General features: G+C 40.4%; 2 protein-coding genes across 3 annotated transcripts in view; one reads left to right on the top strand and one right to left on the bottom strand.

The window, feature by feature from the left end:
* Nucleotides 1–23,518, bottom strand: part of LOC135474026 (neurobeachin-like) — a 142,102-nt gene that overhangs the window by 26,782 nt on the left and 91,802 nt on the right. The window lies entirely within an intron of this gene.
* On the top strand, nucleotides 10,202–12,781 carry LOC135473894 (protein mab-21-like 2). Its single transcript, XM_064753828.1, has one exon. The coding sequence runs from the start codon at nucleotides 10,490–10,492 to the stop codon at nucleotides 11,606–11,608; it is 1,119 nt and encodes a 372-aa protein (XP_064609898.1). The 5' UTR covers nucleotides 10,202–10,489; the 3' UTR covers nucleotides 11,609–12,781.

Here is a 23,518-nt window from a genome sequence, read left to right as displayed (position 1 = left end):
CGGCCTGCAAGCGCAGAGAAATGGTCGATATTTCACAAAATCATCGCTATACCTGTATGCAAGGAAACATGACCATTTACGGATCTGAGTGAACACCGTTTACTGGATTAAGTGCTTTGTCTATACGTAACAATACATACGATGCCACAGTTTAATAAAGCCAGATGTCCAAATACATGTCACAGATTTTAGTAACCTTGATTACTCCTGTTCGTGTATAAGAAACATGGTAAGAAGCACTGCTCTTGTCTGGTAATCCGCAAAGAAATCACGGCCTGTAGAGGCACCTTGTCTAACAGGAAATGCTATGCAGTCCTTTAAATGCGATGATACAGTTGAACATTATTTAATGCGTATTTCTCGATGGAATTTTCTTTTTTTAAGAGGGGTGGGGTAAATTTAGAACCACGACGCAAAATACACGTAGGCATTATATAAGCCACCACAATCGTAAAATTGGAATTGTAAATGCCTAAATATATACAATACGATCAAGGTGTCTATATATGTACACGGTGTATATATACGAACAAATGGACATTTTGCTAAAAAAAATGTTTGTTTAAACTACCAGTGTGACATGTAATCGCACAATAAAATACCTATAATGTCTTAATTACAAACCTAAAATGGCCGAGACATATCCAATTTCAAATTTTTTTTTTTTTTGGTGAAATGAGCTTAAAGACGAAAAATCAATTGGGCGGGCGTTTCATTCTGAAAGTCTTGCGACATTTTGCCTTTTGCTACGCCCCTGTCTTTTTTAACTGGATTAGTGACTTAACGCTCTTCCCTGGACTGCCACCGGCCCTTCCTCTCCAAAAGAATCCCATCAAGGGTTTTTTGAATAATACATGCCGTGTTCCGAGGTTTTTAGCCCGCAGTTATGCTGAGTGCTTCCTCTGTTGTGCTAAAGCTGATTTAGAACCGGGAATCAAGATTAAACCGCCGATAGTTAGATAATGGGATGGGAATAAGCCGTCAGCGGGCTGTTGGAGGGTGTGGACCTCTCGTGCTGCATATATAGTCGCTGCGTGTACTCGGTAGCACCCCCGGCCCCTCCAGCCACGGGGGTTTAAAGAGCACTTGATCAATGATCAGGTTTAGATGTTGTGACATGGCGGGACTGGTTGGACGGTTTATTGATTTTACCCTCTAAACCAGGATAGGGAATAGCCGAATCAACAGCGTGTCTCGCCTTGCAAATGTTTCCATTGCCAATACAATGGCGTTGTACAGATATAATCAAACGGGGCCCCGTAAGCCGTTGCACAGATGTAGATAAGGTTCATGGCCGAATACGTCATACAAGATCATTTAACCCTCTATAAAGGATATGAGGATATAACAAAGCTGCATTGGCCTGATCACATCATTCTATTTAATGACAATTATATATGGTTTCCAGAACAATAATAAAAACAGATAACTCTGTCAAACATTAAGATATTACGTTACTTCAGACCATTATTTTTATGTACATAGAGTACTTAATGCTAAAAGAAAAATCACACACGAGGTTCGCTCGAGATATTGCTTCAGAATTATACGCACAACAACTTTTCCGATGGCAGATAATTTTCCATTTTAACCCCAGTCAGTACTGAATGCATGTCTCCAGATGTCTGCATAAAGGACCCTCACTTAAGTGACTTTTACTACATTCTGACAGAGAATTCCGAGAGTTTCCACCCCAAAATGGAAGAGCGATCAAGACCGCTAATAAAAGCAACTGCATATATATTATAGATATAGTTCAATGACGGTGAGATGCCAGCCTCAAGCGATATCCAAACAGCATACGGATCGTTGACATATACATGTAACTTCATTTTGCCATCACTCAATCAAGCCCTAAAGAGAATACCAGGTGGATCCTTAACTACGCTGCCATTCATACTCCATGCATGCATCCAGGTCGTTCTGTTGCTAAAGCAACACGCACACATATCTAAAGGAACGTCTTGAACGATGCGTATACACGTCCTCTTTACATGGACACGAATACGGATTACGTTTGGAAACTGAAGCACATAATTTATTTGATGATGTTTTTTTATGTTTCGAGTTTTGCACTGCTGCTTTTAACCTAAGGCATTTTTTTAAAAAGATACACGTAAACGTTTTATTGAGATCACCGACGTTTATATGGGAATCTTCATTTACTCCGCAGATTAAATTTTCTCAAGGGCTTCAATATTACTCCCAGTACTCCCATATATACGAAACTAATTCTCACGGGATTGCTTCACCCAATTAAGCTTCGCATCACCTTCACTTTTTTAAAACGAGTGAAAATCCAGATTTCACCTCTATTCTTATTAAGTATATAAAAAGGATCCCTGTGACAATGCTCTTATTAACTGCCCACCATAATGTTGCTTGCCGTAGTACAAGTGAAATATTCTTGAGTATGACGTAAAACACCAATCAAATAAATAAATAAATAAATCATTAATTGGTTTGGTTTATCGATACGTATAAGCGTAATCTCGATAAAAGAAGCAGGCGTTCACGGATGTCTTAAGAACATGCAAGCATCTGATTATATATACGCTAATGAAGCGCCAAGTGAAGCGCGGGTAGAATCAGCTACGTTCGCATAAAAACGGAATCACATAGCTGACCCCTTTCAATCTGCACACATCATCCTTTACATGAAATAGGAAAAATTCAATAAATGTTAACCGATCTAATGAAAAATATATTTCTCAAACGAAACTTGGTGTCATGGCATTCGAGAATTTATCAGTTACACGACGGCGCTCGACACATGGATGGAGAAAAGCCAATAACGGAGCCCAGCGCACAGGTAAGCAGCATACCTATATACAGGTAGTTGATATACACTCCCTTACAAATATTCGGCCCGCACTAAAGGTAAAATGGACACCATTAAACCAAGGCATCACCCTGCACCACGCTTCCGTCTTCTGAATGCAGTACTTGGCCACGGTAAAGCAAATCGAGCAAAACCGAGAACGGGTCGAGAAGGGGTCAGTACAGAAAGCTTACTAAACAGCAACAGATGACGGTAAGATGGGAAATACAACTCTGCTAATTGCTCAAACGGCACTTTATCTGGGAACAGAATTCTCGCTGCTTGTATCTGATAGGTGGCGGTCAGTGTTCGGGTCTGGCTGTCGGCGAAGGATTAGACCGTGTCCGCCGATATCTAGACGCCGATGGAAGGCCTAAGGGGCAATAATCCAGGGAAACGGCTCTGGTCAAATTGACAGTGACAGATTGGGACTCTTCGTCCTTACTACCGGAGTACCCTAATACTCTCCGCGTTTAAGCGATTAAAACAGGTGCTTGTTATACAGAACTTTTAAAGAGTGAAACCACTGGGATAACCTTAAGTTCCTTTCCTTCACACCAAAGAACAAATAGTTAAGTACAAATGTTTTCAAAAACTAATAATAATCACATCTACCAAGCGAATACGAACCGAGGCAGACTTCGGTCATTAAAAGGGCCGTTTGTTTCATTCGCCCGTATAAATGTATCGCAATTATCTGATTAAAAAAAACATAGGATGTCTTCAATGTCAAGGAAGAACTGCGTTAATCGGGAGACTTCCCAGCCATCACCTGTGCCAATAATGTGAAGAGTCTGCTTACTATTAGCACTATGGCCCCCTCAGAGATAAGGTCCGATGCAGGGCGGTGATAACGATAGAAAACTGTAGACTCATAACTAAGGTAGCTACCAAAAACCAGATGATCCGAAAGTCAGGAACATTCTTCATTTAATGAAAGCCATGCCGTGCTGGACTAACAAGGCTCGTGTTATACTGTGCATAGTGTTGCTTCCAGACTGTGAAATATTTCACATATTGAACACATGTTCAATCTTTGGGAGAATGAGAATTTTGCAATATCTATTAAACCGTTGTAAACGAGGTTTTTTTTAGGTTTTGCTGTTGTGAGTGCGCGTGTGTGTGTTTGAGCTGACATCATACAAACCAGCAGACTACTTTTATAAAAAATTTCTGAAACCGCACTTACTCGCAACAAATCAGAAGTACGACAACATACATGCACAAGCTCGGCTTAAATAGTCAAATTAAGTCTATACGACTAGCCAATGCGATCTTAACGTCTTGTCAGACACATAAATTCTTCGCAATTCTTCCGGTTTAAACGGAAATAGTCTCAAATTAAAGCACGTTGGTATAACAATTTTAACCATTGTTGAATACTGTGTATCATGTTTTTTCTTAAATTTTGAAAATACCACATATTTATATATTTCATTGGTTTTATAAATTGGTTAGGTGTGACCATTTGTCAACTATCACACTACAGTCGCTGCTTTGGTTTTACACTCTACGCTGTAGTCTGTTATATTACATATAAAAAGTGTTCAAGAACTGGTCACTTATACACTAAAAATTGTTCTCTTCTACAAGTGCTGCGTGGTTGATGGATAAAGGAAAGTAGAGTGCAGGGAGTAACCCACTGGTGCCTGACAAACTTCTTTATTTATTTATTTTTTCGATTGGTATTTTACGCCATACTCAAGAATATTTGACTTATACAACGGCGGCCAGCATGATGGTGGGTGGAAACCGGGCACAGCCCGGGGGGAAACCCACGACCATCCGCAGGTTTCAACTTTTTTACTTAGTCATAGTCGAACCAACTAGATAAATTAAGTTTATCATAGTTATCGAAGGTGTGCAGGAATAAGTTAAATGCATGGTGTAACCCACTGTATATTTTTCGCAACAAAGGCTGTAAATTCCCGCTTCTGTCCTGTCAAACATGTCATGAATCCACTCAGCTCTTGTATCTGCACGAATAAATATCATGCCGTACAGTTGGCGCACTCTAAATGATGATATTTGTATTCTTGTGGAGAAAGTTAAAACCGCATTAGTTCAGGGATAATCGTTTAAAGTTGGGTCATTTGGCCCGGCAATTGCAGGCTGTAGTTCAGAAAGCACGCATTCAGGCATCATGGGAACCCGTGGAGGTGCGTCGAAGGAAAGGCCCAAGAGACTAAGGCAAGATCGAGTCCAGCTTAATCAACTCTCTCGATACAAAGATCTAAATTGAAGGCAGAAAAGAGGAGAATAGCTTATTACAATAATGGAAAATATATCTAATTATACCGGCACCCAAGCATTAAGCTGCAGTCATTTGCCTCCTATCTCCTTGCCCCATGGAGACCTGGAAGCTAACGGGCCAGCAATATGCTTCCCGTAAATTCGATAAAACGAGACGAAATAGAGTTAAGGCTCCGAGATCGAGCCGAGGAGTTATGCCGAGGGAAACAAAGCTGTGGACGTGGCCGATACCTTGTAGCTTTTCTCTCCCGTGTTAATTGTGTTATCTATGAATGGTTGGCCCTTGAGGAATGATGCAATCATTACACGTATACGGAGGCCGCATGACTCGGCCGCACCACGCATACAGCATCGAAACTCGCGAGATCACGGCGCCAAACGTTACCACCAAGATCAACGGCAATTTGTACAAGTCAACAATGTTTGGATTCAATGTCAATCAACGAATGGTATCCACTAAAATCGTCCAAAAAAAAAAAAACAAAAAACGCACGGCATTAGTAAAGCACGTTAAATATATCAGTCAACGAAACGGGAACCTTTCAAAAGAAAAATCCCCCGCAATTGTGGCACTGGACATTCTGTATATCCTTCGGTGCAAAAACAAGGCGTTCTTTTGGAAAGAAATTTGACGCGTGCTTTATACATTGAACTCGATGGAAGAAACAGCTAATCTTATTATTAAACCCACTGTCTCCTCTAAAAAGATCTTCAGGAAGCGGAAACGACTCGCGACAAAAAGTGAAACGCCATTATCATTCCATTAGGCCAATCTCCATCCGGGTGAAAAATCATCCAATCTGGCGAGGTAAAAACTCTCATCTTCCATAGCTCTCGCCTGGTTGATCGGACAGCTGCTCCCTGACTAGTACATTGTCTATAACCCTAAACTGCCCAACCTGGAGGATACAGCCTTTTCTATATACAGAAAAGGTTAACTCCTGTATGATACGGAATGCAGTCCTGACTGTATACAAGCAGTGGTCTGTCCTACTCAAAACAGATAACGTGATCAAAACGGTGTTGTGTATTCTCCCTGAATCGATGCGGTTTTCTCAACTCATTATCTGCGCGTTGGTTCGATTGTTATAACAGTTATATTATCAAAATAAAATTAAAAAACTACCCTTAACTGACGCAGTATATAAATACGGAATGCTTTTTAATTTTTTGTGTGAGTTAATACTATAGGTAAGTCACAATTTAGATGAAGGTAATGCATGCGTGATACCCAATTAAACAACCAGGTCTAGAAATAAAGTTGTTTAACATCATTATCTGTAGTCACCATGCATATGCATCTATTACAGAACATTTTGTTGCGTTTATAGCAGAAAGAATTATAGAGGGGTGCAAAATGGCAAAATATTTCCGTGAGCCCAATTTTTCCAGTTTTCCAGTGTCTAGTCAACAATTAGTCTTCAGAAATCTGTAAGTCGTGCCATATTCTGTTGAACAAAATCTTAAAATAATATTGTGGCGAATCTGAAACACATTATGCTGGCTGTATCTGATCAGATAGCTCGGCATTGCCATTTACACTTGTAATGTTACGCAAGAGGACATAAGCGTTGTTCTCGCAGCGGATACACGGTGGCTTGATGACAATTTTATGGTCGGATAAGCAGAAACATACCCAAGTCACTGGGCCGGTATTCCTTACAACACTGCAACAGGGACAGCTTTGCAAAATTGCTTGTTCTCCGTATACGGTGGTATAAGACAAAGATGGCCAATGGACCTGTACAGTGATTATCCACGCGAACTGTGGTATTGTAACGCTGCATATATTAAAGGGATTAGCATGGCGTTTCCGTTGACTGCATGTCTATGCACCATTAAACAGGGTGTCCATGTATTTCTAGACTTGTATCATCATGTAGGCTGCTGACTTCAATGATCGGTGAGGCGAAAAGCTGCGGTGTTAAGGCCAGAACCCGGCGGCTGATATCAACCCTTACCTGAGACTCCCATCACCTTAACCCCTACTAACGTACTCGTCGCTCTACCGAACCTATCAATATCAGCACATATCTTACATACCGACAAAAGTGCTGCTACTTTAGAAAGTGGTTAAGCAGGCTTAACAATGGGATATTTATAGACAGCTTAGTTTAATCTATCCTCAATCTAATTCCCGTCTCTCCCTGGCAATGATATACCTGCCTGAAGTCAAATCAACTAATACCTGAACACACCTACGGCAACCAATCAGTCCACGCTAGACTTTCTTTCTCATCCTGTGTGTCAGCAAAACGACCACAACACTAAGGCAAGTTCTGGAGAGTGCTCAAAACTAATTTAATCTTCACCATACACTTTGTATTATGTATACAACGTTATACCCAATTTCTCTTCCAGTCTAGACAATTTCAGAAAAATAGGGATATATAAACGCTTTTTTCAAAATGCAGTAGAAATTAGGTTTATTACACCATGAGCAAAATACTTGCATGGTTTATGAGTTTGAAGGAATTAACTGAACTTTTTAATATTTGTGATTCTCCTTACTCGATAACTTCCATAAAAAAAAAATACAAGGTGTAATACACTTAACATTTGAAATTGACAGAAAGGCAATAAATCCTGCGACACGCAAGTTTTCTAAAAATGCAAGATAAGACATCTGACGCCAATAATAAACCTGTGAATAGGCTTTAAATATTATACAATCCAAGTGAGACCGAAGAGCGCCTGGGACAATCCTTGGGCATAGACAGCATAAATGGATAGAGAGACTGGAGCTGAGATAGGATCACGGACGAAGGGTTAATTAGGGCCAATTAGAGCCTGGCTCTAAGAGAGTGGGCAGGGGGAGAGAAACCCGATCCTGTTGCCCCGATGAGCTCTGTCATCGGCCGTCGTATGGCGGCTGGCCAGGACGAATCCGTCCCGGTATTTAACACTGCAGGCAGACCGTACTTATCAGTTACAGTCAACACGAAGTCGTATTTATACACAACAATAGTTGCCTGGTCCTTCGATTTGCAAATGTTACAAAAGGTAACAGGAAACCAAATCGCATGAGAACGGTATATTTTTGTCCAAAGTCTTTCTTGAATACATCCTGGTCGCAGGTTTAAACATATTTCTGAGGCGTGTAACTAACCAGGCAAAACATGCGCGCACCGAGTTGCGCAATATGATCCGTGCTTATCGTGTCGACACCAAAAGTTTAAAAAGCAATTTAGAAATTCTATCCTGAATGGTAGAAGAGAAGTTTATCACCAGGCTTGGACTCTATTCCGAGTGCTTTAAATCTCACTTAAGCAATCGTGTACGTTGAGGTGTAGAGAAACCAGATGAAGACACGGGTCGTCTGGGCACACACATGGCACCCCTGTCTCCGGAGATCGCAACATTTTCGGGTTCAATCTTACTACTGTCGAACCATAGCGACATTGGACCCTCTGGCAACCGCGAAACATACTTAACAAAACAGGGGGGAAATAACATCTTAGCGTTCAACGTAACCCAATGAAAGTGCTGTGTTCTGTCAACACTCAAAAAATTAAACCAAAATTTAGTACTAAACTGAATAGGAATGGAGTCCTGGACGTTGGCCGTTTGGTGTACGGAGACAATTTAAGTCCCCGACGCCAGCCTTCATAAGAGTCTGCCTCAGTCGGAGGTTTGATATAAACCAGCCTACTAAAGGGATCACCGGAAAATTAGATCCAGATTGGGTTGACGCCGGCGAAGGCCTGCTCGGGGTCCAGCCCCCTGGATTACCCAACGCTGTCGCTCTCCACAGAAGTCCTGACGCCCCTCGGCTCTGTAATCACTCCATGTCACAAGCGTCTCCGCTCCACTAAAATTAATCCACTTTTATTTGTTTTAAATCCAGCCGCTTGTGTCAATGAAAAATTGAAATTTCTGATAAAGTCTGTAATTACGAAAACGCTATCCAAATATTGCCCCCTTTCGAGACGGCCAATGATGCTAATTGAGTGCAAACAGATCTCCTATGGGGAGTGTATAGCCTGGCGCGATGCGATGGGAAACTAGAGCCGAGTCGACCGTCATCAGAGCTGATAAGCAACACACAGGCGCACAAGAACTCGTAACACAACACGAAGGCGCAATTCAGTAAATATCACAAAAAAGATGGCAGCAAAGGACACAATAATAATAATAATAAAGACAACAATTGTGAAAAATAATAACGCCGCACCACTGCCTTCCCACTTGAACTATGCAGATATATAGATGTGCTTTTAGTGGTAAATACAAAGAATAAAGGTAATAGCAAATAATTTTCAAAGCGATTGTCTTCCACATTTATTTGTTCATGTGAATGGGAGTTTTAGTGCCTTTCTCGAGAATAATAAAATCGTCAAACTGCCATCAGGTATATGACAAACCTCATGACTTAAAGACGCAGCCGAACAATAGTCTTCTCGCCACATTTACTTTCTGATTAATCATGATTCCAATCATCTGAAAATATGCAACTTCAAAACAAATCACTGGGCGAAGAGGTGGGCGTCCAAGCCTAAGAGGCATGGGACACTAATGACGTACAGTTTATTTTTTCGGAGAAATATAGTCAGTCGGGCTTCATCAATGAAGCTCACTTCATGTTTGACGGCAAACTAATGATAAAATAAAATCTGGACATCTTTGCCATACGCACTGCATCTCTGTGCCCAAGTTAAGCAAATTTCGCTAAACAAAGATAGGCTTCAGTCGCTCTTTTCACCTACTCCGGATTTCAGACACGAAAAGATACTTATGCTAAGAGATGTTAGAAGGGCGGCTGTTTTGTAAACAGATAAACACTAGCCAATGAAACAAGCCCTTTTCATCGCATACCGCCCCTTCTTTTAGTGGGCGGAGATAATCGAGCTTTAGCTCCGCCCAGCCAGTGAAGCTTGTCAGAGCATCCGAGAGGGTTTGAGTGGTTCATTGGACGGTCGAAGCGAGGGATTATTGTTTAATTAGCGACCCTCAACTTGCATACTGACAGGTGAACTGCAGCCACAAATAGCTGAGAGCCTTATAACCATATAGACCAGCAAAACAATTCCACTCATCTCGAAAGACTGCGGTGCGCAGAACTGACAGTTGCTCTTAGCAAAACTTCAAGTTTTGAGCTGTAGTGCGCGGGGGAGCTCGCCGCATGGACTGTGGTGGTACTTGGGCATATAATCTGAGAGGAGCGACAAGACCGACTACTGAGGTATTACCGTCAATGACAACCTAACAGCTAGACCTCCCGTGACCTCAGGCGTTGCGCTCCATTTCTGGTTGTGTGTGTTTCTAGTCGCTCAGAAGTTCGGTCGTGTTGTTTGTAATAGCCTGTCGCCTAAGTCGTCAGCTGTACGACACGACGTGTAGCTGACTTGCCCGTCCGGCCCGTGTCCGCTCCTCGACTTCATCATTCTGTCCCCACCTGTCGCCCGCCCAGCCCAGATGTATTCTGATGGGCTGGGTGCCTTGGACCTGCCTGACATGATGGCAGCCCAGTCCAAACTCCTGTACCAGCTCAACAAGTTCAACTCTGACCGGGTGCAAACTCGCAAGGGCAGCATCGCCAAGACGGTCCGAGAAGTCTGTAAGGTGGTTCAAGACGTCCTGAAGGAAGTGGAGGTCCAGGAGCCAAGGTTTATTAGTTCTTTGACGGAGACTAACGGTCGCTACGAGGGGGTGGAAGTCATCTCCCCCACTGAGTTTGAGGTCGTGCTCTACCTGAACCAAATGGGGGTGTTTAATTTCGTGGACGACGGCACGATCCCGGGATGTGCCGTCCTCAAGCTCAGCGACGGCCGAAAGCGGTCCATGTCGCTCTGGGTGGAGTTTATCACGGCCTCCGGATACTTGTCAGCCAGGAAGATTCGCTCGCGTTTTCAAACTCTTGTAGCACAAGCATGTGACAAATGCTCATACCGAGATATTGTGAAAATGGTCGCCGACACAACGGAGGTCAAGTTACGTATTAGGGAGAGATTGGTAGTGCAGATAACCCCGGCTTTCCGATGCGGTGGCATCTGGCCACGCAGCGGGGCGCACTGGCCCATCCCTCACATTCCATGGCCGAATCCTAACCTTGTGGCCGAAGTGAAAACTGAAGGTTTTGACTTGCTATCAAAAGAAAGTATATACATGAAAGATAAACAGTCGGCTGCCGAAGGCGATGCTTGGGTCATTTCTTTTAAGTATGCCGAGGACAGGCTTTTATACGGCGGTTCCCGGAGGAAAGTTCTGAGTCTTCTGAAGACGTTACGGGACCGTCACCTGGACGTACCATCGCAGCCAATACTCAACTACCACATGAAAACACTAACTCTTTATGAATGTGAAAAGCATCCACGAGAGGTGGAGTGGGACGAGTCATGTATAGGGGACAGAATTAACGGTATACTCCTTCAGATGATCTCTTGTCTGCAGAACAGGCGCTGTCCACATTACTTTCTGCCCAACCTGGACCTATTTAAGGGGAAGTCTACCTCTGCCATGGACACTGCGGCCAAACAGGCCTGGCGGATTCTAAGAGAACTTTTAACAAATCCCCGAAGTTTAGAGAAATTATGACTAGGCCTGGACGAGGAGGGGGTTGACAACGCGTCGAAGACCTCTCCAAATGAGAGCCTGTAAACCTGTATCTGGACTACATTCACGCATACCACATGGACTAATCGGCACCGTCAATGGGAAACATGGCACTGTGCTGTACCGTTATATGTATGGTCGTATATGCTGTTGTCGACGTCGTATAGTGCTGTGAAGTCCTACGTTGTCGGCAGTCGGTGTTGAAATTTTGTCTAAGTGCCATATATAAATATACAAATACGACAATCTCACCCGTGCTGCTTATGGTGGAACGAATTCGGAAACAATCGGTCTTGCTGTGGTGACTCTGTGCAATTATTAGATTTAAAAAGAACATTATTTACTTCTCTGCTGGAAAATTTTACTTTCCCATTGGCTACGGTAAGCTGAATTTATCTGCATTTTCAGCCGAGAGTAAACATTAACACTCTCTGGCTCTCTGCAAAGAGGCTGAACTTTTTTTTTTCAAACAAATAACTTTAGATTGTGCAAATTCCTGGTGAGAGCAACGTTTGGTATTTCCTCTGGAAATTTGTAAATTTTACAGTCATAAAAATGCTATCTCTCTTTTCGTGCTGTATGAACTACATGAAAAGTTAAAGCATTGGGCAGCGATAACTGTATATTCCATTGTTGGGTTTACAAAACAGTTCATAACTGCGTAAATTATATTTATCTTAAAAGGAACATATGTCGAAAAAAAAATATGTATTTATTATGGATATAGAAATAAATTTATTGTGATCGACACGAGAACTTGAATTGGGAGTATACGATCTACGCGGGTATGATATATAGTATGGGTGTTTACACAGCTAAGGTTATTTATTGAAACGAATGGAAATGTAGCTTACAAAGTTACAAGGTCTTCTAAACGGTGTGGTGACAATGTCCACTATAAGCTAAAAGTGAAAATAAACAAAGCAAAGAGGTTTATTTTGACAGACGGGGTAACCTTACTGTTTCTGGCGAGAGTCTCGACATGCCAGAAGCCCTGCCGATGAATCTCACGCCGCGGAGCACGGGACGTTTTTCTCTGAAAAGACGAAGTCGTGCTAGGCTTAGAAAGAGTGAGCGAACTGGGGGCACGATACAAAACTTTACTATACCGGCATAACTGTACAGCGTGAATGCTACAATTCACATAACTTAACCCTCGTGGTTACAATGGTGAAATAAACTCGACCTCACAAATTGCACAACTAAGCAGCGGTCTAATGTTTACTAGAATGAGGAAATTGGCCTACATACTTCTAGTGAATGTTGTATCAGTACGCGTACAGACCTCCGTTAGCCAACACAAACTTCATCCAAGAGCGCTCATGATTATAAACTGTTAATGTTTGTACAAGTATATTTACAATATCAGTGAAGAATTGATCTTTCTCCAATAAAGTGTCCGTAATTTAGATGTCCAACATGACTGAACGTGTATACAAGAGAAATATATAAATATCTACAATGTTAAATTCAATCACATGGTAAAATGCAAAACGACGATGTTGGGATTTAGGAACTAAAAAACAAAGAGAAGGAACCCAACAATAAATATGTTATATCAAAACTTCCTCGCGGAAATAATTGTGGCTTTTCCTTCTGGACACTGAAAACTGAAAATATACTCGTTGGGAAAAGACGTATCTTTATTTAATGTCATACCGGCTGTTTTGGGGACTGAATCTACCTGACAATCTAGAATTCAAATTGGACGACATAAGTTTTAGGTTAACGACTTCATTTTATTCATCGTCATTATTAACATGCTGATTACACGCTTTATTAACAGAAAACATGTACATTTACATGTTTATTGCTTTCACTAACGACACATATTCACTAACGACACATATTTACACGCCTCTTCAATCTAATCACGTCTAACATTCCATATTCTGTATTCACTATCCACAATATGGCAGCTATACTGCCACCGTGGCGTTAAGCTATAATCATTCATTCATTCTATCTTCGCCGTATGAATTTTGAAGCCCATCAACATTAGCAACAAAATCTGAGACAAGGCATTTAAACTTGCTGCATTGTATTAATAATAATATATAAATAATACAATAATAATAATAATAATATATAAATAATACAAGTAATCTTTAGGCATTTAAAACTTATATAACAACTTAGTAATATAAATCACGTCTTCAGTCCCAGTTGTAGTTTCGAAATACACATGAAGGTCTATATACCACGGCCAAATGCTTACCAAGCTTATGACGACTGCTATACAGGTTAGGTGGTCTGGGTTTTATTCTTCCATATACATGATCCAAACGTGCATACTTTAAAAATACTGAGATAAATTTCAATCAGCAAAAATAAAGATACTGTTTAAAATTGAGAAACAAAAATTCTTAAAGTCGATTAAAATTATTTATAATGTAAAACAGACAAGTATATGCCTTTTACCTCTTCTGGGGAAATTTTTGAACAAAGATTTTTGTACAAAAGTCCACAGAAGTTCCATTCACCAGGGTCCACTCAAACTATAAGTGTAATATTTACAACGCACTGTCACATTTGTATTAGGCGTTTTCAATATTTTATCATTTTATTGTTTGGAATTAAATTATTACAGAAACCGGATGAACAAAAGGGCACATACACTATATTGTGCTTATTGCAACGTCCCAAAAAGCGATACGATTTATTTGTGTAAATAATATTCTGGCGAGTTGACATCCTACCAAAAATTGTCAACACATTAAAACTTCGGTTTCCTTTGGCAGTTATCTTAGCCATAATATGGAAGTCTCCATTTTTTTTTTTAATTTAAAGTAAGACCGGAAATATATTAATAAGCCTCATGCTCAAAACTGATAACAAAGATCAACGGTTATGAAGGTAATGATAATTGCTTACATACATCATTATTCAAAACAGTGGGAAAGCTTTCACAAAAGATTTTTCCAATTTGATCTGTCCACCATATTAAAGGTTCTTCAAAAGTCGACACGCACGCCTGATGCCAAAGCACGGTTTCGGAAGAGAAAATACCTGCGTTTGCAAAATGATAGCGCTACCGCACATTCTCTATAACTGTTTCATCCAAATGGCTTTGGTAGGCCTATGTTTACAAAGTAATTATACTCTAAGAAAATGAACTCATTTCGAGATTAAATACATCTGCGTACAAAATTTCGAACCAAACCGTTTGGAAAATGGTTCTTGCAGAACATAAATTTACATCGTCATCATATTATAAAGTTTGTGATATTATTTGATCAAATGTGTATAATTTGAATTTACATCGTCATCATATTATAAAGTGCGTGATATCATTTGATCAAATGTGTATAAGTTGCCCAGCTAAGCACCCACGCGAGTTCACTTGTGGGTAAAAGTCAAGAGACTCTCGAGTGGACCGCATAAAGCTAAGCAGTTTCCCTCCCCTTCCCCTTGCCAAGATGTGTGTCATTACGTAGGTACACAACAGCTGTGTTTAATGTGGCTATTACACACACTGTACACCCAGAAGAGGCCACGGCCACGGGGTGAAGATACCAGGCGCAATCTCATCAAGACCTATCACAGTACGATCCGGCTATCCAAAGACTATCAATTCATATCACTTAAACACACGGAACGCGAGTCAGATCCAACTGCATGGTCTACATCAGCGCGTGTACCAGATGATGCCCTGTCTACATGCAAACACCTGAGTAGTCAGATTGGTACTAATATTTTGTACTAACAGTTAATCAAATCTTAACATTTTTGCAGGATGTCATACGTTTAAAATAAATACCACGATAATGTCCGCCAATTAAACCTCCAGAAGAGGTCAGTTAATAATACATGCATAATACATACATAAGAAGACCTCTATAACCTCGGATCCCTAAATCAAGTGGGGTATAAAACACGGGGGATAGAAATAGAGTAACGTTAGAAAAGGTCAGATGCAAGATTCATTCACTACATCTATACAATGCTAACAACGGCAAAATTACTTACTCAAAAATCTGGACATTAGCCATTAACAAAACAAATGCATTCACAGACTGGCATTTCCGCCAATGCATAGTCCGAATAGTATCTCAGCAGCTCTACAGAATATTTAGATAACATGTTTAACAATGTTTTATTTAATAAGATATTTTTATATCGACCAGATCAGAGTATAACTGCTGGAAATGCTAGATATTATTAACTGTCCGTTTCAATACACTGTCACAGGATTGTCATGGCCAATTTGATATCAGTTTATCCAAATGAGAGATATCAACGAAGCAATTGCTTGAAAGCTTATACATCGGGAATAGAAGATAACGGGCAAATGCATAGCTGACTTCACGTTCAGCTGCGAGTACATCTGATAGGAGTGCTGCGCGCATCCCTGCTGATCGACGAGTGGCCACGACGCCCTGGCGTACTCTCCGGAAAACCAGCCGTACTATACTACTGCCAGCAGAGATGACGACGAGCAATGTCGACATCACTGCGGGACGTCAACGAACCCCTCAAATCCATCATTTCCTACCAGTACTTCTGTCCAACTTTTTTGCGTACACACGCAGCGCTTACATTTTATAGTTTGTATAACGCCCGTGTAAGTAGTACTGTTTTTCATCAAAGCAAAATTCCATTGCACGTTACTATCGCGGAAGGCAATGAGAAGTTCGTCTGGCTCGACCAAGTCCGCGGGACCCTCCGAAATCACATATATAATATGGAGAACTAGTTATTACTTATCTCCGAGATAATTTAGATGCCGGCACCCTACGAAGGTAGATCATGGAAAAATATCTCCCAAAAAGCATTGTGGGCGTGAAGGAAAAACTGTACGTTTTTATACAAGGCTTTGTGAGAGGTGAATGTGTTCTCCTATGATGGTCTTCTTATTGGGGCAGCATACCACGCACGTCTGTCACACAGAAAACCGGGTATATAATTACCACAATAGGTTATATCTAGTATGCAGCTGAGCTTATACACACATACACCATATTACCTAGGGCTTACGCCGCAAGAAGAACAATAAGCCTCCGTCAACGAAGACATGCGAGAAAGATAGTAATCTCTGGTGAACAGGTAAAGCGATCCCAGTCAGGTTAACAGGTATGTAGAGTTTAAGAAAGGACGATGCATATTCACACACCTATATATATGGTGACTACATCGGAGGCTATATCTGTCCACAAGCGAACACATACACAAACATACACTCATTTCCACACCTTCGATTTGCACAGCACATACTATTAGAATACCTTAATGCAATTTACTTATGCCTCACAAGGCTCACAAACTGTAGGTTAACGAGCCGGCATAATGTAACGTTATATCCCTTCTCATGTGGAAGCACCCACGTGAACGAAAAGTTTTTTTCATGGACTCAAATGACCGTGGTCTTTCTAAAGAAAATCTGGTCAATTTAGTGCACTATAAATATAGAATCCTAGCAAGTGTCATTTTACACCTTGTTTTATACAGCAATGATCAGGATTATATATACGTGTACACATACCTGCTTCGATAACCCACAACATCCGCTTATTGGGAAAATATACATTTGAAAATATCAACAATCACCATCCAATGGGAGTGAAACAGACAGCATTAATACTTCATGTAACATTTCAAAATTGTTTTCTTCTGAATTAATATCTCTTTCAACAACTTTGCAGTCACGACAGTCTATTATGACCAGGTATATACTGATCATCCCAATAATTGATGTACACTACTAGTAAACAAGTTACAGACAAGCTGTGTACGCACATGTAGCGGTCAAGTGTAATATACATGTAAAATAGTTATAGACATGTGACATACAAATAGTTAAATTAAGCTATAGACTTGGCAGTCAACTGTGTCCAGCTTGTTAACATGTATACTTAAGTAGATTAAGTGTGGGGTTAACTTTCCACGTGTGCATTTGACTAATCAGTCAGTGTTTGTAATTAAAGAACAAGTTTATACTAATAGTTAGGTAAACAAGTATACATATGGCTGTTTCTCAAGTAGAGAGAGGAAGGAAAAGGGTTTGGAGGTTGACCTGTTAAGACCTCAGAGTCTGGTCACTCCCATGTTGTTATGTATTATAAATGCCTGTTGTTAACTGAGAAAGCCTTGGAAAGTTTTCCTATCTACGCTAAACATGGAATGAAGATAAATGACGGTGATCGTCTCTGTCGCAATTTTACTTAAATTACCTTACCCGGTCTTACTATCTTTCTGTAATAGAACATTATAAATGCAAAGATATTTATATATAGTGCTGTCTTCTGCACTGGAACACCCTGTCGAAATTAACAGACGTTCAATCCCATACTGCACCAGGTGAGAATTTAATTAAAAAAAATAATAGATGTAAAAGTCAAAAACGAGCCAAACAAAACTGAACCCACGATGTCAACTGGCTTCATCTGCTACACCCGGGCATGCAGTATTTAAATTTAAATAATCACAAAACGGAAAGCTACAGAAATATATAACACTTAATTCCAGTTAGTTTTCTCTTTTCCTAGAGTCATGAAACATGATTCAACGTTATAGAACTTCCAGTAGTCATGCACGAGAGCAATTCATCTCAAGAAAATAAAATCCAAATCTCATATAATGCTGAACAGAAAATTACTAGAAATCCCCGGAAGTGAAATGCCTATACTATATATAATAACCTCCTTTGTATTGGTGTTAAGAAGAATCTCTGGTAATATCTATTCAGCATGCAATGTACACAACAAGGGTTAGAGTAAAACAGCAAACCAACAACATGCACGCGGAGCAGCGAAGTATGAATATACACTGATAAGCAAGATTCCGTTCCCCCGAACTCATTGGTCACAGAACAAACGGATACAGCAAATGTTAGTTGACTGAGTTTTTCACCCACGAAACCAGTCCACGTTAAATACAAAATGTTCACAAGAAATAAACGCCGTTCAAGTTCCAAATTTTAACAATATTCAAAGTGGATAATCAGAAGACCAGATTAACAAAAACCACGTAATAAATCCTCCCTCTTCAAAATATAGACCAGAATGAAGCCAACAAGAACATGCAATATTTACTCAAAAATCATCACAAACGAAGTATGTGTTACACTGGACAAAGATTACTGCTTATAGACAGCACTTGAAACGAGTGAGCGACCAAGTCTAATTCCCCGCCATGCATGCATGTCAAAATAACAAATGGAGTATCGCTCTCGACTCGCCTCTCTTGACTGAGCTCGCGTGAGTTCCAGTCAAGAAACATTCTATTAGGGGGCTTATTAGAGAGGTGCCGTCAGACTCGAGGACGCTACGGCAACAATCCTTCCATTCAACCTAATCAGTGGTCCAAACGTAACGCGTCGGCCTTGAATGGAAAGGAAATCTCACGACATATTTAACAGCCCATTTAAATGAGCAGAGCTCTTCAAGGAGAGGCCCATTCAGCCGGCACAATACGACTACCGAGATATTAGCAGGGGAGAACAGAAGTACAAACAGAGAAGAAATGGCAGGGCACTTGTTAGTTTTTCACCAGTGTTTAACCACAATGCACACCGTATCACGGCCTACAGTGTGATTGCCTAACCTTTGTACGTGAGTGCAGATTCGACATTTCCCTTGGACACGGTATACAGAGCACTAATCACGGTCGGCGAACACCTATAATAATCCTACTACTTACAGCTGCCTTATCGGACATCTATCTCTTACTGGTCTCTATATACCGCTGACACCCGTTGGCATATTCGGCGACAACGTGTCCCTATCAAGCCCTTAAAAGGCTTAAATACCTGAGTATATCCTCAAAACCGCTAAATACATTGATATCGGTGACGCCATTGTGTGGAACTCTCAACGCGTATATACGGGTCTTCCACAGGGTCAACTAGAAGCCAGGAGTTGTCAACGGGAAGCATTCGCCGCATCCTTTCCCAGGACAATTTGACTCAACAGTATAAGCTGAGCTTGTGATTTTTGCTGAACTACACCGTGATTTTAAGCAAGGGAAAAATAATATTTCAAAGTACTTTTGAAATATTACGATAAGAAAGTTTGATATTGGGAGTGTGTTTTAATTCAAGGATTTTACTTTTCAGGGCATATCAATAAATGAAATAAATCGCATATATGTTTCAGTAACTGATGATATTTAAATGCGATAATAAAATACTGATGGTTGTCGTCAAAATTTCATAGGTTCTTTTTGTCACATTTTATTTTACCCAATTAATAAACAAAGGTGCATGATAAACAACCAACAGGCAAAGGAAGCTAACAAAAATAAGTTAGATTTTAGGAAGAGGTGGAAACAGACATAAGTTCTAAAAATAGTCATATAGGCCAATCTAAATGCAAAATATAAACTAATTTCCGGAAAGTTTAGTTCCGGCATATAACGAAAATCATGCTGCATGGTTAATATACAAAAGAAAAAATACGATAATTCCACAAGCGTACATACAAGGTATTCAAAGGGCAGAATTATTATACAAAGCGGACTTGCATGTATGTAAATCGCAACCAAAACCGCTCAACACCCATGACGGTGAATTAACTTAAATAGGCCCAAATAAGCAAATAATACAATAACGACAACCGAGCTAAACTGAAAGAGTCTGCTTTTGTCAACAAACATTGAATAAAGAATAACAGACAAAATCTGTCTTCACGTGTGGTCCATGAATGTATTTACAGGTGAATGTATACATTCTGTCACCCAATCTAGATGCCGTCATGTTACATAATTTTTACCTGTACGATTGATGTCAGCAGAGGTGGCATGTTTAAAGAGATTTTAAGCGTGCATCATATATACAAGTGTTCTATATATAAGAAGATTTAGCGAAGCAAGATGTGTGATGCATCAACATGGTGTTAAGAAGGGACAAATCCCGCAATATGTCAAATCTAGATTACCAGCAAAAATATTAAGAATGGTAATAAATTATACCCGTTTATTTATGCACGATTGATTGGATTGTGCTGACTCTTGACCTTAGCGACAGTGTACTTAGTGCGCCGCGCGTTGATTATTCGTTTCTTGTCCGATCGTCTACCATGAACCCGTGAACATCGCCAACAATCACCGCAACACAGACAGCAAAGGTGGTGGATTAATTTATATTCAAATGAAGTATAAGAGCTACTTTCTATTACCGATAAAGTCGATCAAGGATTTTTCAAAGACGACCTTATATCTGTACACGCATGCAGGGCAAAAAAGACCAGGGAGGCGTCCCTATATCAAACACACAGAGACATATATAGAGATAACCTATACGCCGTCCTATATAATTGGAGAGAAAAAGAGAGATAATTTATTACATTTTGCAAGAAGTAATTAACATTCTCTATACAGATTTTTACGCCAAATTAATGCGCGCTGGGGCTTTTATCGTTTAATCTCCTCTACCCTGGCTTCAAGGTATACCATTATAAAGCTTTATTGTGCTGTGCATGAAGCTCGAGCACAAAGCCCGCTTTATTTTTGGCAGCAAAAGTAGCTGTCATTTAACACAGTAACCGCCAGGTTCGCTCACACCTCCGTGACACTGGTATATCAAGATGGCCGACTAGCTTAACAGATCTCAGCCACGGATCAGCTACAGCCTCTCGGACACACATCTCATGACACTTCGCATATACTTCAAAAGAAAACCTTCTGCTTAATCTAAAGCTTCAATCAGATTTATACAGTTTGTAGCAATTCACAACTTTTTATAACTAAACATCTGCCAGAAAAACACTTTAAGTACATGGCTCAGCGAAAGACGTTAAAACTGACGAAAGTTACCTTTAAAAAGATAAATGAAGATCTCACAACACTACAATTCAACATCAATATCAAATACTACTTATGTCCGCCCTGATATGGTTGAAATTTTTGGGTTTCTACATGAATGGATAAAACTATTCCATTCCAGCGAAAGATCATGTTCATTTTCAATTTTTTATGGTTGACGCTGCCAGATCGAAATGATACCGGCTCACCATAAAACACGTCAAAACATTAAATTTCCAATAAGTAATGAGAAAAAATTATTCATACATCATTTCGGACAAACTGACATTTTTTGCATGAAAAATATTTAAATCACTCACACACAAATTTTGTTACTGGGTTTTTAAAAAAAATCGGACAAAGTCGCTCAAACAAGTAAACAAAGAAACAGCTTCGTGGCAAACAACCTTTGTTTACTTGTTGGATAAATATAAGGAGGCCCTTTTGGGAGAAACAAAACTTTTGCGTGAAACCGGCAATAAAAAGGAGACTCGGTCACTTGGAAACTATGACGCAAAATCCGGAACAGTTAGCAATATTATGTCCGTATAAAACAGTATAACCCTACGTTCTTGAAAATTCGAACAAGAAAATCTGTCACCTGTATGAAAAACGAATTCACACAATTCACTGTTATTTTCATAATCCAACGTCTCGATGTTTTCGAAAACACGTTTCCTTATCGACCAAAATAGTAATGTGACAAGACAAGTTATTATCAAATCCCCATAAATTATGGAGCAGGCTTGCCCGCCGAGTGATATGTAAAGTATTACCGTAGGCCTATTTCATACCACCGAGCCATTCTCAGGTCAATCTTCTACCAATACATAATATCAGAGCGGCTTTGGATCACTCGATCGATACAGCCAGGGTACTGGCTTCTGATTGGTCCCCCACACAGGAGGCAGATCGCCCATTATGGCCATGGCATACATATATATAACGCTGTATAAGAGCTACTGAGGTAGGAGCAGCACGCAAATCCAACTGCCAGCATCGTTTACCGTCTTCCCTGCGTTATTGTCTTTATTTCCTTCACACCCACTAAGGTATAATGAGATGAAGCAAGAAGGTGTCGTTGAGAAAATGGGATTTAGCAAGTTGGCAGGTTTCAGAAAATAAGTGCGCGCTTGGCACATGAGGCTGATGGGCCGTGCCCGACCCTGGGGACTTCATTAGCGCCTGGGTTCGCCTGAGCCCCTCTGTACTGGCTCATGACAACCAAATTTACACTCTCCGCAAGGTCTGCACATCCGTGTAAAAATGAAGAATTTGTCAGGCGGTTATTAGCGTCTTATCAAACTGTTGTTTCAGATCGTTTGGTGGCGGTGTTTCCTGCGCTCTCGATGGTTCCGTGCACAACGTTTGGCCAGTGTTCTGTGGACAGATGCACGTGTAAGATGACACGCGTAATCAGCAGGCATCTTCACGTCCTAGGAGGCTAATTCCACGTCTTCAAAATTACCCCCTCGTGACTGGACTAAACAAATGTTGCGACTAATTGAGCTCTTGTGCATGGCACAGTTTTAAAAGGCGCGTCAACAGCAGCACATATGTGTCCAGCGTCCGTAAATAGGAATATACTTCCTGTCAACCTATGTCTGAGCGTTGAAATATGTCACAATTAAGCAAGAAGGAACTTTAAAGTAATGTCAATCAACCCTTGACATATCAGTAAATCAAGGTAAACCAGAGTAACATATATTCAAACAGCAACATCAAAGACAAAGTCGTAACAACATGACAATGTACGTCCTCACATGAACCGCCGTACACGTTATTGGAGGACAACAGAATAGTTCCAACATGGCCCAATTGAAACCATTATTCAAAAGTCTTTGGATCACCTTTCTCAGTTAAGATATCAATTCCATCACTAACAAAGAACAATCTAACTTTCATACAGAGGAAGTCACCTGTCCACCAAAAATGCAACAGTTTTGGGTTAAAGTACATAGAACATCAATATCTCTTTTATATTAGCTGCGATTGCAGCGATATTACTTGTCTTGTCTTGTTTGTCTTCGAGCGTGTTTCTTCTCGTCCATGCGAACTGCGCCTGCGTCACAGCATGTGGCCGCATATCGGCCATTTTTCTCGTTGTATGTATTAAATAAAATTCCCCAACTAATTGCGCAAGTATGCGTTATT

This window comes from Liolophura sinensis, chromosome 8 (assembly GCF_032854445.1).
Source record: "Liolophura sinensis isolate JHLJ2023 chromosome 8, CUHK_Ljap_v2, whole genome shotgun sequence".
NCBI classification, from domain to species: domain Eukaryota; kingdom Metazoa; phylum Mollusca; class Polyplacophora; order Chitonida; family Chitonidae; genus Liolophura; species Liolophura sinensis.
This window is presented reverse-complemented; position numbering and strand designations above follow the sequence as displayed.